General features: G+C 37.1%; 1 protein-coding gene across 4 annotated transcripts in view; it reads left to right on the forward strand.

Moving 5' to 3' along the window:
• PPP3CC (protein phosphatase 3 catalytic subunit gamma) overlaps positions 1-17,476 on the forward strand; it is an 80,019-nt gene that overhangs the window by 30,648 nt on the left and 31,895 nt on the right. For all 4 annotated transcript variants that reach the window (XM_054578970.1, XM_054578971.1, XM_054578967.1 and 1 more), the window contains exons 2-4: positions 1,688-1,885; positions 2,217-2,341; positions 7,360-7,471. In XM_054578970.1, the coding sequence (XP_054434945.1) occupies positions 1,688-1,885; positions 2,217-2,341; positions 7,360-7,471 (435 nt within the window). The remainder of the gene's footprint in view (positions 1-1,687; positions 1,886-2,216; positions 2,342-7,359; positions 7,472-17,476) is intronic.

Below are 17,476 nucleotides of genomic sequence, written 5' to 3' on the forward strand. Positions count from 1 at the left end.
ATTGATTTGTTGTTCCACTTATTTATGCATTCATTGGTTGATTCTTGTATGTGCCCTGACTGGGGATCAAACCCACGACCTTGGCCTATCAGGATGATGCTTTAGCCAGCTGAGCTACCCATCCAGGGTTTATTTTTGTTTTAAGAAGTAGATTTTTCTGTTAAAATAGTACACTGATAGTGCATCTGAATAACACAAAGAATCATTTGTCCTTCAAATTGAGATACTTTGAGAATGAAAGGGAGAACTTTTAGCAACTATACTAGGAGAACAGTTGAAGTCTAGGACTGTCCTGGGTAGACTGGGCTATGTATGTGTGGTCCCTCTCTCAAGAGAGTCATTTCCTGGTTGAATAGCTATTATCATTTTTTCAATGAGCTTTGAGTAGTCAAAATGAGTCATGTGGTAGCTTAGAGCATGACAAAGCCTACTGTAGGACTTTCTTTAGTTGTAGATAATACAAAATGGTGTGGTTAAATCAAGTCTGAAAATTTTTAAGTGCCGGTAGATTTCATCTTGGTTCTTTTAAAAAAATTTTTAATTAAAAAAAAAAAATTTTTCAACTACAGTTGACATTCAGTATTATTTTATATTAGTTTTAGGTGTACAGCATAGTAGTCAAACAATTACATAATTTATGACATGATCCCCTCCCAATAATTCTACCCACTTGACACCATTCATAGTTATTATAATATTATTGACTATATTCCCTATGCTGTTATCCCTATGGCCATTCTGTAACTACCAATTTGAACTTCTTAATCCCTTCAGACCTTTTTCACCCAGCCCTCACCTTGGTTCTTAATAACACTTCCACAAAGTTAGAAGTAGAACCACCAGACATAAATCACAAGTTAAAATGAACCCCTCCTCTTAAATTTGTGGTTTATAGACTTGAGGCTATTAGATCACAGGGAATCTGAAATAGACTTCATCATAACATAGTTAAATAGAAGATGACAACCAATTTAAAAATGTCAAAGAGAATTTTTGTTGAAGCTCCTAATTCACCATGATATTATATAAACTTTATGTTCAGCATAAACTGAAGTTAGCATTTCCAGGTCAGAAAACACAAGTAGACCTCCATATCTATTCTCAAGAATATGCTCTGTTGTTGTAGCAAGTTATTCTCAGGGATATTCTTTTTAGTGCTGTTCTTGTTATCAGTAACATTTTAAGCAACTACTTTTTAAGAATAAAGTATCCAACTATGATTCCCCTGATCAGGAACTAAAGTCAAATTTTTGGAACAAACTTCTGGTTTCCCAGGTCAGTTCTTTGGAAGAAATAAATGTTCTTTTAGTGTTGTGATTTCTTTTTGTTTGTTTTCTTTAACCATGGTTTTATTTGTAACATCGTATCATCTAGTCCCTTTTCTCACTTTTAGCTTATTTACAGAATCAACTTCAAGTCTTTAATGTTTATATGAAAAACATTATACTTTGTACACACATACATATACATATCCTTTAAATGACTGACTTTAACTGTGGCCTTTTGAAAAATTAGAACCAATCATTCATAATATGCAGTAATTTGGAATTTTTCCCATGTAGCTCTGGTGGTAAGGGTGTGAAACCACAGTGATATATTGAGTTTAATTTGTTAAATTAAAGAAATGTGTTCATGGTTGTTCTCTATACATTTAAGTATTTTAAATAATGTTTTTCTCTTTCTCTAGCTGTCCCCTTCCCTCCAACCCAACGGCTTACTTTGAAAGAAGTGTTTGAGAATGGGAAACCTAACATTGATGTCCTGAAAAACCACTTGGTGAAGGAAGGGCGACTGGAAGAGGAAGTAGCCCTGAAGATAATCAATGACGGGGCTGCCATCCTGCGGCAAGAGAAGACGATGATAGAAGTAGATGCTCCAGTCACGGGTAGGAGAAGTGTTTGCCTGGTGGCACTCTGATTTGAGCTAATTTAAGAAATGATCACAAATAACCAACTAAAATGTGTAGTCGTTTCTCTAGGAATGATGAGACAGTTTGAGGACTTTTTAACGTGTTTTTTGTTCGTGGAAGAAACACAGTTTAAAGTGTCTTTTATTTCCAGAAGGGCTGTTCAGTGCCAATAGACTGACAACAGCTCCAGAGCAGCCCAGTCAAAAGTAAAATGATATGAAAGTTGAATTGTGATCCTTCTTCGTGTGCTGCCCTTTGTTTGCTAAGGCACACTTTTTCACCTCACCCTGTGTCTTTTTCCTCCTAGTGTGTGGTGACATCCATGGACAATTCTTTGACCTGATGAAGTTGTTTGAAGTTGGAGGCTCACCTAGCAACACACGCTACCTCTTTCTGGGTGATTACGTGGACAGAGGCTATTTCAGCATAGAGGTAAAAATGAAGCTGGATACGTTGGAGCTATCATGTGGTCTTTTTAAAAGAATTTGCCTCCCATTCTTTGGTAGAAAAAAAACTAAAATGAGAACATTGACAGAATTTATAAACGTTGTTATTTTCAATAAAATGATAGCAAAATGTTTTAATTGATATAAAAATTATTTTCCTTTTTTTTCATCCAGTAGGAAGTTTGACAAATAGAAGGCTATATTAATACCCAGCTTTGCAAATAAGTTAAATGTTTCCTAACCTTTGCTCTTTGAAGGTAGTGTGCAGGCTGTGTATAAGTGACAGGAATTGCTGTCCACCTTAACTGGGGTGGCTGGCCTTAATGGTGAGACCATAAGCGGCAGGGCTACCCTGAGCTCTTAGAGCGACTGCCTGCACTAGGTGAGCAGGCGCTTAGCTTATTGTAGGAGTGGTTTCTGATGCTGTTGCATAGAGTAAGCACTTAATGATTGTTCATTGAAGGAAAAAATGATTAGTTAATGAAGTTAATGTGAAACCTCACAATTTACTTTTATATATTTTGGAAATTAAATGATGAGAAAAAGATTACAATCAAAACAAACTACGTTTTTATGTAGAAAAGTTTTAGAACTTAATGCAAGGGCTTGAGTACAATACAACCACAACACATTTATATTTAATGTCTGTTTATTCAGCTGGACATTTTTGGCAAATAAAAGAAGTAACTTTGAAATAGTGTGGGTAATCGAATTTGTAATGTGCCTGGAATAAGCATGAGGTGCCTATCACTGTTCTTGTAGTCTTTAGTTTTGCCTCTCCCTCAGACTGTGAGAACCTCACTCCACTGTGTTCCTGGTGGTTAAAGGCTTATTGTTCACACAGCATCCCTCCTAAATTCAACTCAGTTGTCTTCCCTGGTGCTCAACCAGAGAAGCAGCAGTTGTTCTAAAACTGCCAGAAAAATAAGTGACAAGAGAAAGAGATCTTACTCTTCAGTTAGATAGGCAGTCAAAATTCTGAATCAGAAAAATGCAGAGTTACCCGCCAGTGCGTCAAAAGTTCAGTGTCATCTATGAGGACAAAGGTTAATGTTAGAAACTAAGAAAATAAGCACATTTTCCCTACTGCTCAGTAAATTCCTAGTCTCTAAATAGGTACCTGAGTTGGGGTAGAGATCAGGCTTGTAGGCGTGTATCATTGGAAAGCTTTTATATTCCTATTTTCTATTCATGTTTCAATAGACAGTAAGTCAGAAGTATGGATGTTTGAAAGATACATTGAGTGTTTGCCTCTTTGTGTATTTGCCAGCATGAGGAGGTTCTAGAGGTTGAAGAGAAGAATACAGAACTTAGTGAAGTTTTAATTAGTCATTTAATGAAACTTTTTAAAAAGATAAATATTGTGCCAGATTGTCTTCTGATTGTTAACTCACGTACTTTAAGAAGTTTCAGTGCATCAATATATTCAATAAAGCATACACAAAAATGCACAATGATTTTTATACATATATAGCATATTCCCAATATTTTGTTATGTATTATTTTCCTCACTCATCAACGAATGCTTCTTGAGTGCTGGCTTTATGGCAGGCTCTGAGGATAAAGTAATGAGTCATACCAGCTATAGGAGCTGACAGTCTAGTAGAAAAGATACTCTTATGAAAAGATCTTTCAGCATAATACAAAAGTATGTATTCGAGTATCAGCAGTATTCTTCATGTGAGGACCGTGTACAATGCCTAACACATAGTAGATACTCAATTTCATCATTCCTGTTGTTGGATAATTAGATTTGTAGCAGGTCTTCCTTATTGCCTACCTTTTTCTTCTTCCTTGCTGTCAAAATCTCTGTGGTTTTGTTTTTGTTTTTGTTTTCAGATAAATGGAATAGGGGGTTCAGGGAGAACCTTTGATTTCAGGGAGGGAAGGCTCTTTTCCCAGCCCCAGGGATGGACTTCATGTTGGTCTGATCCAGTCGTGAAAGTTATTCCCTTTCACCAGTGGATTGGTGTGGGGTAGACACAAGATCCTGTTTTGCCCAGTAATATATAAAGAAAGTCTACTGGGTGTTTGCTCTGTTTTGTTTTTTGGTTGGGAAAACCAAGTGTGTTTATGTTTTGAAACATTTTCTTTCCAGATGAAAAGGCTCTTGTAAGGCAGAAGCTTTTGGATGCCCCCTTTCAGTATATCATTTCAAATGAGTACTGTAGCAGCTATTTTGAGACCGTGAGAAGGTGCTGTTAATTAAAGGTGAAAGCAGACCTGCTGTGACTCACAGGTCAAAGAGGTAGAGAGAGCGTGGCTTCTTGGCACTGATGTTGAGCTAGTGCACTAAACCTGGACATCCCTCCTCCCAACTATGTGTTTTGTGAGGTATTTTAAAAGACTTTATGGATTAAGCAACAGTTAGTTGGATATTATATCACTGGTACTGTATGTGGTACAGGGTCGTTTACTAAATATTTCTGTTCTACCTACTGCTGCAGTTAACACCTTTTAATACATCTTTGATGGCATTTCTGATATTTCCTTAAATCAGATCCTTATATGTGAAATAACTGGATAAAAGAGTGTGTTCTTAAGACTTTTGATACACATTGACAAATTGTTTTCAGAGAACTTTAGTTAACTTTATTTTCTCTTCCCATAGTTAATTTTTCTTTCCTTGAGTCTTTATGAGAGGATTAAGGCATGAGGATTTTCTTCATGCCCAGCACAAGCTTGATCTTTCCTGAAGTGATGTGGGCTTTGATTAGTACACCAGGGACTCATCCAAAAGTCACTGATAAAGCAGAATAGCGAAGTTTCACTTCTTCTGATCCCTTTGATGTTCCTTCTGCATTTGTACCTATTAAAAAATACTTCCTCTGTGGTAGGGGAAACTAAACTTTGGTTTCCTTTACTTGATTTTGCAATAAGAGAAAGGATTAAAAGGAACATTATCAGCATAGAACACACTAAATGCAAGGCAGCCATCTACAGAAAATGGTATCAGATGACCAACTGATGAACAATTGTTGGCATACAGAAAATGATTTTCGACTGGAGTAAAAATTCTGTTCACATGGAAATAAGGAAGTAATCGAGTGTCTAAACAGATCTTCTGATAATCATGACCTTGTCATTGGATTGTACAAGATAATTATGCAATGGCATCTTGATGTATAATTTAAGGAAATAAAACTCAAGATTAGAGACTGAAAAGTATATCAACCAAATTAAAACATAGTGTGGATCTGGATGATGCTTTTATGTATATTATTGCTTCAGAAAGGTAAGTTGGTCTTTTCAGGAGTCTAAATAAAGATGCAAATAAATCAAAAGATATATAATGTTCTTGATTGGGAAAGGTAAGTATAGAAAAGAGAAAGTGCTTTCTAAGTTTCTATATGGTTTTAATATAATTTTTCCTTGGAATGTTTTATGCAAATTATGTCAAAAATGATCGTCAACCAAAAAAAGAAAAAAGAAAAAAGCCATCTAAGTTTGTTTATTGATTGATTGATTGATTGATTTATATTTTTAATCCTCACCTGAAGATATGTTTATTGATCGTAGAGAAAAGAAGGGGTGAGAGAGAGAAAAACATTGATTGGTTGTTGCGTCCCATACATGCCCCACCCAGGTATCAAACCTGCAGCCCAAGCATGTGCCCTAGATTGGGAATTGAATCTGTGACCCTTTGGTTCACAGGCCAGCTCTCAGTCCACTGAGCCACACCAGCCAGGGCTATATATTTAAGCGTTATAATGTTTATTTTTCAATGTCTGTCTCAAAATGTACATATGTTTTGATTCAAAAATTCCATTTTTTGAGAAATTACATTGCAGATGCACTCATAATTATGTACAATGACATATGAGTTAATATTTTGTAGCAATAATTGAGAGATTCCACTGACATTTAATGAGCAGGGTCCAGGTATACAAAACATCCTGCACTATTTGAAAATTATGCTTTTCACGTGGTTGTTAGAATCTATGTTGAGAAACAATATTAAATTCTGGGAAAATGTGCCAGGACCACTGCTTTAATTGTAGAAACTTTATAGTGTGTTTTAGTATCTGCTAGAGCTAGTCTCCTCCCCCCACCCAAAAAAACTTTTCCTTTTCTGTGTTTTTCTGGCTGTTTCCTGACTGTTCTTGCATGTTTTTTTCCCATATACATTTTAGTATCAACTTGTCTAACTCCACAGAATAGTTTGCTGATATTTTTATTGGAATGGCAATGGTATTATAAATTAAATTAGGAAGATTTAAAGTTGAATCATCCCATCCAAGAATAGGGAATGTCTTTCTTTTTGTGTATATCTACTTTGTATCCCTTGGGAGTATTATAAATATTTCCTGGTATAAGATTTGTACATAAATTTATTCCTATGTGTTTAATCTTCTTTACTGCTATTATAAAATGGAGTTTTCTCTATCATTGTGTCCTACTTATTGTTTGTGTGTGTGAAGATTATTGATTTTGTATTAATTTTATATCCTGCTTTGTTACTGAACTTTTTTATTATTTGAGTTTTATCACTGATTTTCTGGAGTTTTTTAGGTTCATTATCATATTATATTATCTGCAAATAGAAAGGCTTTTTTTTTACCCATTCTTAACTCTGTAATCAATTAATTTAATTCCATTGGCTAATACCTCTATGTACAGTGTTGAACAATAGCAGAGATAGTGGATATCTTTGCCTTGTTCCTGATTTTAGTGAAAATGTCTCTAGTGTTTCTCCATTAATTAAAATAAAGGTTTTAGGACTAAGGTATATATTATAGATGTGTGGGTGGTTTTGTCACAGAGTTCTAGATATTTGTACAGAACATGGAACAGAAGCTAAGGAGAGGTTTCTATGAAGACTACTCTCTGTGCTCTGTCAGTTCTAGGGCCATGGCACATCACATTCAAAAGCTGAAGGTTTCGTGTTTCACCTTGGGAATAGTAATAAGAAGTGTCATTACAAGTCATTTGAATTTGTATAAGTTATGTTTGTGTGTTATCATGATCACAAATAAAAATTTTATGCTTGTATTTGTCTTGTAGTGTGTACTGTTTTTATGGAGTTTAAAGATTAATCATCCCAAAACATTGTTTCTGCTTCGGGGAAATCATGAATGCAGGCACCTTACAGAGTATTTCACCTTCAAACAGGAATGTAAGTATAATCGCTTCTCCAGAGCTTTCCTAGTTGCCCTGTTGCCAGTCCCAAAGTGAATCAAACACAAAGAGAAAAGAAACTAATGGAGCTCAAGTGCTTCCTGTTTCTTTTTTCTGGTAAGAACTAAAATTCCACCTTTTAACACATTTATTTGGAAAATTACTTTTGGGTTTCCCCCCTATTTTTATAAGTATTACATGTAATATATTTGGAAAACACAGAAAAGTCAAAAACAGATAAAAATTGCTGACAATCATACCAGCAAAAGATACTCACTGTTATCTCAATATTTGGGATGTAGTCTTTTTTCCTTTGTTTTTTCAAATTGAATTTATTGGGTGACACTGGTTAACAAAATTACACAGGTTTTAGGTGCACATCTATTCTTTTCTGTATATGTAAAAACCTAACATGAAATGGTTGAAATATATATGTATTTGTTTTTTAAATAAAATTTGGCTCATATGGACTGTTTAATAATTTTCTCTTTTCAATTTATGTAATAGCATTTTCCCTTACCTTGCAAGGAAAATATCTTAATTTTTATCTTAATTTTTATCATTAAATATCTTAATGTCATTTTAAAATATTTTAATGTTTTTAAATTATTTCATTTTATGAATGTATTGTGTACGTAGTCAATTTAGTAACAACTGTAGGACATTTAGGTTGTTTCCAACTATAAATAATATTGTAATAGTAAAAAAAAAAAGGTTTATTATCATTATTATTATTTTAATCCTCACCCGAGGTTATGTTTATTGATTTTAGAGAAAGAAGAAGAGAGAGGGAGGAAAAGAAACATCAATTGGTTGCCTCCAATTCATGCCCCAACCAGGGATCAAACTGGCAACCTAGGTTTGTGCCTTGACCAGGAATCAAACCCACAACCTTTTTGGTTTATGGGACGACACTCCAACCGAGCCACTCAGCCAGTGCAAAAAATTTATTATTAAAGGTAGAACTTTTTTTGACAGTCAAAACATTACTAGCTGATTTTTTTAAAAATTAAGGGAAAAAAAACACCTCACCAATTTCTTTGACCAGAATCTAGGTACTCACAATTGCTGTTAACTAACTTTCAGTGTAATGGTGACTGTATCAGGCATGTTTGGGAGAACTTGTCCCTGGGGATTTGAACTCCTTGTTTCTTGTTTACCCAGATACCTGTCTGCCTGTAAGACCTACATCCTTCCTTCATTCATCACATCTCTTCAGAGATTTTCTCTGCTGGTTGTTCTTTCTAAATTAAAATCTCATCATTTTACTCTCACACCCTGCGTTTTTCATAGTATCTATCAACACCTGAAATTTTTATATATTTTATGTAAGCCCTGGCCAGTGTGGCTCGGTTGGTTGGAGCATTATCCTGTGCACCAAAATGTTGCAGGTTTGATTCCTGGTCAGCACACATACCTAGGTTGTAGGTTTGATCGGGCGGTCTAGGCGCATACAGGAGGCACCTGATTGACGATTCTCTCTCACATTTATGTTTCTCTCTCTCCCCCTCTATCTCTGTCTCTTTCAAATCAATAAAAATATCCTCAGGCGAGGATTTTTTTTAAATGATATATTTTTTTAATATATTTACTTATTGATTGTCTTTGTCTCCACTAGAATTTAAAGTCCCATGATGGCAGGCACATGCTTTGTTCATTGTTGCTTTCTGAGAACCATAACTAATAATTCATAGGAGATGCTTACCAAATATTGGTTGAATTAAATCTACTCAATGAATAATCATCTATGATTTATATCTTTTAGGACAAACTCTCAAAGAGAATTGCTAGGTCTGAGGGTATGAACATTTTAAAGTATTAGTAAATACTTTAATAGCACTCCAGAAAGTTATGTATCAGTCTGTACAGTGAAAGGAAAATACTGAAATTTAAAAAAAAAATTATACCTTTATTGATTTCTAAAATGTTAGCATATTCTCTGTAAAAACAAGGAAGGTAAACTAAATCTCTTGGATCCTGTCTGGCTCTAAAATCTACCTCTTTCCCTAAATAATCCTGAACATATAAAAATACTTTGGTGTTCATATAATTGATATTTTAATTATGGGTTTCACTTTGTGTCCTGTTCATAATTTTCTTCAGATTACTGTCTTGGAGGAATATATTATAAAATATTTAAAGCTTTATTCCCAGGAGAGTATTCAATATTGAAGAAAACTTTTAAATTTGTTTTTAAAGACTCAGAGTTCATTCAACTTCTTCCCCACCTCATAAAGTCCCTTTACTTGTAGGTGGATTACAATTTGGTAGCGTCCATATGCTCATATTGACTTCAGTTGCCAACAGCTTTCCATTTTGGAGTTGGTAGCTGTATGATAGTTCTTCTCCTAGCAGAGTCTAAGAGGAAAGGTAGTTCTTCCTGTAAGAAGTATTGGAGTATGAACACTTAAAAAAATTCCTTGGACAGAAAAGCCAGCTACTGATGGGCAAGATACAAATCATTCCATCCCTTGGGACTTACTGGAACAAACACTGTAAATCAGCAGATAATAATCAGGGAGTTTAAAAAATTTAGATCTACTGTGGTGAGTGTTTAAACTGATGTAAAAAGTATTTAAAGAGCGATTTTGGAGTATCTGTAAACATTTTGACCCAGCAATTTGTCTTCTAGGAATTTGTTGTACCAATTATATCGATTTTCTTAATGCTGCATAACATATTACCACAAATTTAGATGCTTAAAACAACACACATTCCCTACCAGTTCCTGTAGGCCAGGCACAGTATGGCTGAATGCTCTGTTCAGGGTCTCACTGAGCCAAAATCACGATGCCGCCAGGGCTGCAGTTTTCATCTGCTGCTTGGGATTTTTTCCAAGCTCACTAGCCACAACCCTTGTGACTGTAGGATTAAGACTCGCATTTTCCTGCTTGCAGGTCCTTGCTCCGGGCTCCACAGGTACTTAGGTCGCAGCATGCATGTCTGCCTTCTTCCAGGCTGCCCCAGTGCCTCTCCCTGCCTTCCTCTTCTGTGATTACCCAGCTGGAGAAAACCCTCTGCTTTTCACAGGCCGGCCTGCTTGGCCCAGGCCCACCCAGGAGAATCTCTCTTTCACCATAATGAAATGTAATGGGGGTCTTAGCATGTTCATGGGTCCACCCACCCAAAGGGGCACAGGCCACACAAAAGTGTAGGTCGTTGCAGGTCATTTTAGAATTATGCCTACCACACTGTCTACTCATAACAAGACAGTAAGATATGGATTTATAGGGATGTTCATCGTAGTGTTAATTGTAATAGTAAAAGAAATAAATAATAATGTCAATAAGGGACCACTTAAATAAGTGATAATACAAGGTCTGTCCAGAAAAAGTCCGGCCATTATTAATATAACAAGAACGGTTTGCATGATGTTGATTTAATCTGGCAGCCAAGGAGAGTGGACTGGAATGTGCTTGCATGAACAACGATCACTTCACTGTACTAACCAGTGGGGGCCGTAGAGGCCACTCAGTGAGCACATGTACTGTGTGACCATCGTATTCAAAATGACTGAGCAAGTAGAGCAGTGAATCTGCATCAAATTTTGCATTAAGAGTGAACAGTCTTCTATGGAAACTATTTGGATGACTCAGAAGGCCACAGCTATGGGCGTCTGGCGATTGGCAGCTTCATCACCACACACGCCCACTTATGCACCATCTCTCATGCACAGCTTTTTGGCAAAACATCAAATCACCCAGGTGACTCAGGCCCCCTACAGCCCAGATTTGGTGCCCTGTGACTTCTAGCTTTTCCCAAAACTAAAATCACCTTTGAAAGGGAAGAGATTTCAGGCCATCATTCCTGAAGAGATTCAGGAAAATAACAGTGGGGCAGCTGATGGTGATTGAGAGGACTGTGTGAGGTCCCAAGGTGCCTACTTGGGGACTGAGACATCATTGTCCTATGTACAATGTTTCTTATATCTTCTTCAATAAATGTCTCTATTTTTCATATTACATGGCTGGATACCTTCTGGACAGAACTCATACATCTAAAAAATGGAGTGCTAGGTAGCTGTTGAAAAATCAAGATGGATCTAGATGTACGGATATGGAGAGATGTTCAGGTATATTGCTAAATGACAGAAACCGCTTGCAGAACATGTATAATGTGATCTCCTTTGTAAATGAAATATATAATCTGCAGAGGACATTGGTGATAGTGATTATCTGTAGGGAGTTGGGGCAAGGGGACTTGCACTGCTTAAATTATCTTTCATCACCATCGCGCACTACTGTTATTTTTTTTAACTGGTAACTTTAAAATTACCCAATTGGGGCCCAAGCATTTAGAAGACTTTTTAAAGCACCCCAGGTAACTGCCACAAGCTGCTGGTTAAGAAGAGGCTTGGAAGGTGTCTACTGTTTGTCATTTGAGAACCACTTCACCAAATAGTTTAAAAATTGGAATATTTTGCATTATTTTTCTAAGTCAAATATTAGAGTGTTCCTCATTACACCTCCATTCTTTTACCTGGGAAAATTAAATAACACATATCAAGCCAGTAACAAAGGCCCTGGAATGCTCAATATTTAGCAATAGAGAAGAAGTGAAGAAAGCTGTCTGTGGATGCCTCTGTTCTGAACTTCAGGGGTTTTAGATAACATTTTAATTCTTCCTCTATTCTCTGAGACTTTTTTTTTTGAGTAGTATAATTGATTCAGACTATTTTTAGAAGATGGAACAATAAGGTCAGGAAACATTTTAAGTGTCTCATATTGCACCGAATTTCTTATCTCAGGTTTTTATTTACTTCTCACATGCTTTAATTTAGTTAAACCAGGTTTCTTTCTTTCTCTCTTATCTACCAAGATACTCCATTTGTTTCATTCTAATGCTGCATGTGAAATGTAAATACATCTTGGAACAAGCACACAAATTCAAGTACAATTTCAAAATTTATTTCTGTGTCAGGAAAGCGCACGTGTGGTGCTTCGCATGGATGTTTTTACGGATAAGTTGTTCTCTCATGGAGCCGCTGCTGGCTTTTAGAAACAGCACCTTATAATTACCAGTAAGTGACACTTAGTTCCAGATTGGGCAGCTGTAGTCTTGTTAATATTCTTAAAGGGGGCAGATGGAGGCTTTTCTTTTTTATACCAATCTTTTTTTATACCAAGTAATTCTTAAATTATTGTTATTTTTTGTATTGCTTTCAAATCCAGAGATAATTTGAGTAGCAGAGAAATGTAAAACAGTTAATTTTTGACATACAAGGTATGGCAAAAGTAGGTTTACAGTTGTGAGTATGTGAAACAGTTTATGCTTGTTTTATTATTTATTGCATTATTTTCCAACAAAAAACTGTAAAGCTACTTTATCTCACCCTGTATTTATTTCCTTGCAAAAAACATACTTTAGATATTTGGAAACCAAGAAACCTAATGCTTTCCTGATTCCATCTGTTAGTGCTGGGTCCAGATTTCTAGTGTAAATTAATTCTTTGTTTCCATGGGCCATTTTTTGATGTGTAGTTAACCAGATTACTGATAGGTTCCAGAAATTCCTGTGATTTTGTCAATGAAACTGTATTGTTGTGCTAGGTTGATTTTTAAAAAAATAAATATTGTTATTGCTCATTATAGCATTACTTAACAGTAGCAAGAGATTGGTGTGGTTAGGTTGTGGTATATTTGTAAAGAGAAATACTATGCAGACATTAAAAAAATAATCACAAAGCTCTTCATACAAAGATGTGGCATGATCTCTGAAATACGTTAAATATAAAAAGCAAGTGCAAGAACTTCCGGTCAGGGTGGAGGTGTAGGTAAACATGGCTCACCTCCTCGTACAGCCACATCAAAATTACAACTAAACTACAGAACCACAATCCCTCAGAACTGTCAGAAATTGAGTTGAATAGAAGTCTGACAACTATGACACTAAAGAAACCACATCCATCCAGACTGGTAGGAGATGTGGAGAAGCAGAGATGCAGAACAGGCTGGTCCCACATCCATGTGTGGTAGATAAAAATTCATGATGGATATCTTGAGAGTGAAGGGTCCCAGCCCAACAACAGGCCCCCCAGCCCAGGGTTCCGGTGCCAGGAAGACAAGCCCCCATAACTTCTAGCTATAAAAACCAGTGGGGTTTGAGTCAGTGAAAGGAATTACTAGATTCCCAAGCAGTTCCTTTTAAAGGGCCCATATACAGACTTACTCAGACTCACTCCCTCTGAACTCCAGCACCAGGATAGCAGCTTGAAAGGCACCAGTGGCACGTGGGGAGGAACTGAAGTATTTGGCATCAGAGTGAGAGCTGTGGGACAGCTTTCTCCCAGACAGAAAGGTGAGCAGAGGCCATTGTTCCTTTTCTGAGCCCTCCCTCCACAGAGCCACAGAGCCACAGAGCTGGCAGGTGGGTGCCATATCTGAGACTCCATCAACCTGGCTCACATGGTTTGCTCTGCCCTGGTGAATCCCTGAGGCTCTGCCCCACCCAATTTACAGCCTACCCAAGCTGGTAACAGTGGCCTTTCCATATGAATGGCTGATCTCAGTGTAGGTTTCACATCTTCCTAAATCCTCTCAAATAAGCAACAGCTAGCCTCAGCAAGCCCTCAGCCCCCATACCTCTGACTAAGTGGTCCCAGGCCTGGCACTAGCAGCAGCCAGCTTTGGATCACTGTTTGGCTTCACTGGGGAACCTCCAAGCCCAGCACAAGTAGCAGCCATCTGCAGATCGTTTTGTAGCTCATGCAGGGTGGCCCCAGGCAGAACGCAGGTGGGGGGTGACCTTAGTCTGCACCACTCAGTAAACCCCAGAATCTGCACACCCAGTGGAGAGCTATAGACCACGTCAGAGCGCCACCACCCTGCCCCTGCACAGCTGATCCTCCACAGAGGGCAAGGGTTGGTGGTCAATGGTCACGGCCAGTCCTTGCAGCTGACTGGCCTGGATATATCCCTCCAATTGACCTGCCAGCAGCAGTCAAGGCTCAACTGTAAGAGGAGGGTGTACTCAACCCACATAAAGGCCATACCTGGAGTACCCAGCTTGAGTGATAGGGGAGGCTATGCCACTGGACCCTACTACAGGACACCTACTATATTAGGCCACATTACCAAGACAGGGAGTCAAAGCAGCTCTACCTAATACATAGAAACAAACACAAGGAGGCTGCCAAAATGAGGAGACAAAAAAAAAAAGTCCCAAATGAAAGAACAGATCAAAACTCCAGAAAAAGAAATAAACAAAATGGAGATGAGTGATCTTTCAGATGCAGAATCCAAAACAATGGTTATAAGGATGCTCAAGGAACTTAGTGAGTACCCAACAACATAAAAAAGACCCAGGCAGAAATGAAGGGTATACTAATGGGAATGAAGAAAAATTTACAGAGAATCAAGAGTAGAGGGGATGAAGCCGTGAAACAAAACAATGATATGGAACTGAAGGAAACAAAAAACAACTGATCAAGAAGAAAAAGAATTTTAAAAAACGAGGATAGTGAAAGGAGACTCTGGGACAAATTCAAGCATACCAACATTTGCATCATAGGGTTGCCAGAAGGAGAAGAGAGAGAGCAAGAAATTGGAAACCTATTTGAAAAAATAATGAAAGAAAACTAATTTGGCAAAGGAAATAGGCATACAAGTCCAGGAAGCACAGAGAGTCCCAAACAAGATGGATGCAAAGAGGCCCACTCTAAGACACATCATACTTAAAATGCCAAAGGTTAAAGATAAAGAGAGAATCTTAAAAGCAGCAAAAGAAGTTAGTTAATTACAGGGGAGTTCCCATAAGACTGTCAGCTGATTTCTAAAAAGAAACTTTGCAGGCTAGAAGGGATTAGCAAGAAATATTCAAAGTCATGAAAAGCAGGGACCTATAGCCATGATTGCCCTACCCAGCAAAGCTATCATTTAGAATTGAAGGACAGATAAAGAGCTTCCCAGACCAAAACAACAACAAAAAAAAACCAACAACCCACAAACCTAAAGGAGTACATCATTGCCAAACCATTATTGTACGAAATGTTAAAGGGACTTATCTAAGAAAAAGAAGATCAAAACTATGAACAATCAAATGGCAATACATACATATTTATCAACAATTGGATCTAAAAAACAAGCTAAGCAAACAAGAAGAACAGAGACAATCACATATATGGAAAACGTTTTGATGTTTGCCAGATGGAAGGGGGACATGGGGGAATGGGTGAAGAGGTGAGGGGATTAAGAAGTGCAAATTGGTAGTCACAAAATAGCCATGGGAATGTAAAGTACCCTATAGGGAAATGGAGTAACCAAAGAACTTACATGTATTCATGACCCATGGACATGAACAAAGGGGTGGGGATTGCCTGAGGGAGTGGAGGGTGCTGGGTAGGGCAGGCAAAGGGGGAAAAATTGGGACAATGGGAACAGCATAATTTAAAAGAAAAAAAATGCAGAACTATGTATACACTGCCATTTATGTAAAAAAAGGATGCTGTAAAAAGAGAACACATACATATCTGCATGTGTATGCATACACTAGCTTTGTGAAGGCACCAGGAAACTAGTTGTATTGGCTGTCTGCAGAGAAGGGTGTAGTAGGCACTGTATATACCCTTTTGTAACTTTTAAGTTTTGAGCCATGTAAATGTGTTACATTTTTAAAATAGTAAAAACATATAACCAATGGCTAGAATAGGTTGTCATTTCTTGCAAATAGTGCTGAACTTCAAAGTTACTTTCAAAGAATGTTACTGAAAATTTTGTGTTAATGTTGTTATTGCTGATAGTAGTTAGAGACTGTATTAATGCGATCCTATGAGAGATGTGCATTTTCCCCCTCATTATAGAAATCATTGTTTTATGGGATCTTAACATCTGTCATGAAAATGAAGAGCTTGAGTCAGCCCATTTAACCTTTGGAAATTATATATTTTACCATTTATTAATGGTAAATTAATAAATATTTAATATTAATAAATATTCCCATTAAATATTTAATTTAAAAGTAATGATTGGGAAGAGTATTGCATGATGTTAAGAGCATGGACAGGTTTGTGTTCCAGCTCTGTCAGTAGCGTCCAACTTTGAGCAAGTGAGCCTGCCTTCCTCAGCTTTTTAATGAGCCGTAGTCATTGTACCTACTTCATAGGGCTTCTGTGAGGATTAAATAGGGTAATTTTGTTGGTTAACTTCCATAGTATCTACTGTGTGCCAAACATTTTTCAAAGTGTTTTACATCTATGAACTCCTTTAATCCTCACAGCACCCTTATAATGAAGGTAGGTATTATAATTATGCCCATTTTATACTTGAGGAAATCAAGGCACAGAGAGAGTGAAGTAATTTGTCCTGAGTACCATAGCCTGGAAGTGTGCGGAGCCGCGCTGCAAGGCCCGGCACTCAGGTTCCAGGCTCCCCTCTCTCGGCCCCAGTGTGGTGCTGAGCACTTAGCTCCCGGGTGGCACAGCCCACTGTGAGATGCCAGCAGATTTCAGTAATACACATGATGTGATAATAAATAGTGCTATAGAAGGACATGTGTGCATCTAGAAAGTACACTTACATTAAGCCCAAGAAAAATACAGATAGCATCTTCAACTTAACCTGTCAGAAAATAAAAATGTTGGTATTTATATACATATTCATATACTTGAAGAATATAAAAAAGGGTAACATTTTATAATTTGCCTTGACCATGTGTTAATATAACATCAACTTCTTGTTGCTTCATTTGCTTTATTCCTATTTTATACAAAATGTATTACCTGCCATCACTGTCCAGATTTGGCATTCTTTTGGAAGTAGACTAAGGAATTTTCTTTTTTTGGGTCATTCTTAGGGTTGAAAAGCATTTATTGATGTAAAAATGGTGTTGTGGAGCATGAATTAATGAGTAATTTAAATCCCTGCCTATATGTAATCTTAGGACTCTTAAACAAAAGAATTCCTTATTGATGTTGGCAATAAAAAACTGGCTACAAGGATTTTCAGGAGAGAAAGTCAATCACTGACCACAGATAAATGGGATTTTTTGTTTGTTTGATTTTTTTCTC

Source organism: Pteronotus mesoamericanus, unplaced genomic scaffold (assembly GCF_021234165.1).
Source record: "Pteronotus mesoamericanus isolate MK-2021 breed Mesoamerican mustached bat unplaced genomic scaffold, CSHL_Meso_final contig_502, whole genome shotgun sequence".
In the NCBI taxonomy this organism is placed as follows: Eukaryota; Metazoa; Chordata; class Mammalia; order Chiroptera; family Mormoopidae; genus Pteronotus; species Pteronotus mesoamericanus.